Here is a 513-nt window from a genome sequence, read left to right as displayed (position 1 = left end):
CACTCCCAGTAACCCCCAGTAGCTCCCAATTTACTCCTTCCCCAGCCCCAGTGACTCCCAGTACCACCTGCCACAGCTCCCAGAGAGTCCCAGTTCCCCTCTTCACGCTCCCAGCAGTCCCCAGGGACTCCCAGTTTACCCCTCATGGTCCCAGTTGCCCTTGGTAGCCACCCCCTCATACTCCCAGTATCTCCCAGTTACACCCCCCACTTCTAGTGACTCCCAGTTCAACCCACAGATGCTCCCAGTATCTCCCCATTTCCCAAGGTCCCAGGGGCTCCCTTTGCCCCAGTGACTCCCAGTAACCCACCGCCCATATTCCCAGTGACTCCCAGTTCCCCACCACACACTCCCAGTATCTCCCAGTTCAACCTACAGATGCTCTCAGTAGGTCCCATTCCCCCCTCAATGTCCCAGAGGCTACCAGTGCCCCAGTGACACCCAGTAGCCACCCCCCCCATATTCCCAGTGACTCCCAGCTCCCCCCCGCCCACTCCCAGTATCTCCCAGTTT

The 513-nt window shown here is 59.5% G+C and overlaps 1 protein-coding gene across 1 annotated transcript; it reads left to right on the top strand.

The window, feature by feature from the left end:
- Nucleotides 1-267: 267 nt before the first annotated feature.
- LOC104506108 (serine/threonine-protein kinase WNK4-like) lies at nt 268-387 on the top strand (the record flags this gene model as incomplete). Its single annotated transcript, XM_010146934.1, has 1 exon — nt 268-387. A coding segment is annotated over one exon (120 nt), but the record flags the coding sequence as incomplete, so codon positions are not given.
- Nucleotides 388-513: the final 126 nt, after the last annotated feature.

Source organism: Eurypyga helias, unplaced genomic scaffold (genome assembly GCF_000690775.1).
Source record: "Eurypyga helias isolate BGI_N326 unplaced genomic scaffold, ASM69077v1 scaffold37692, whole genome shotgun sequence".
Taxonomy (NCBI): domain Eukaryota; kingdom Metazoa; phylum Chordata; class Aves; order Eurypygiformes; family Eurypygidae; genus Eurypyga; species Eurypyga helias.
The sequence above is the reverse complement of the archived record's forward strand: the minus strand, read 5'-3'. Positions and strand labels throughout refer to the sequence as shown.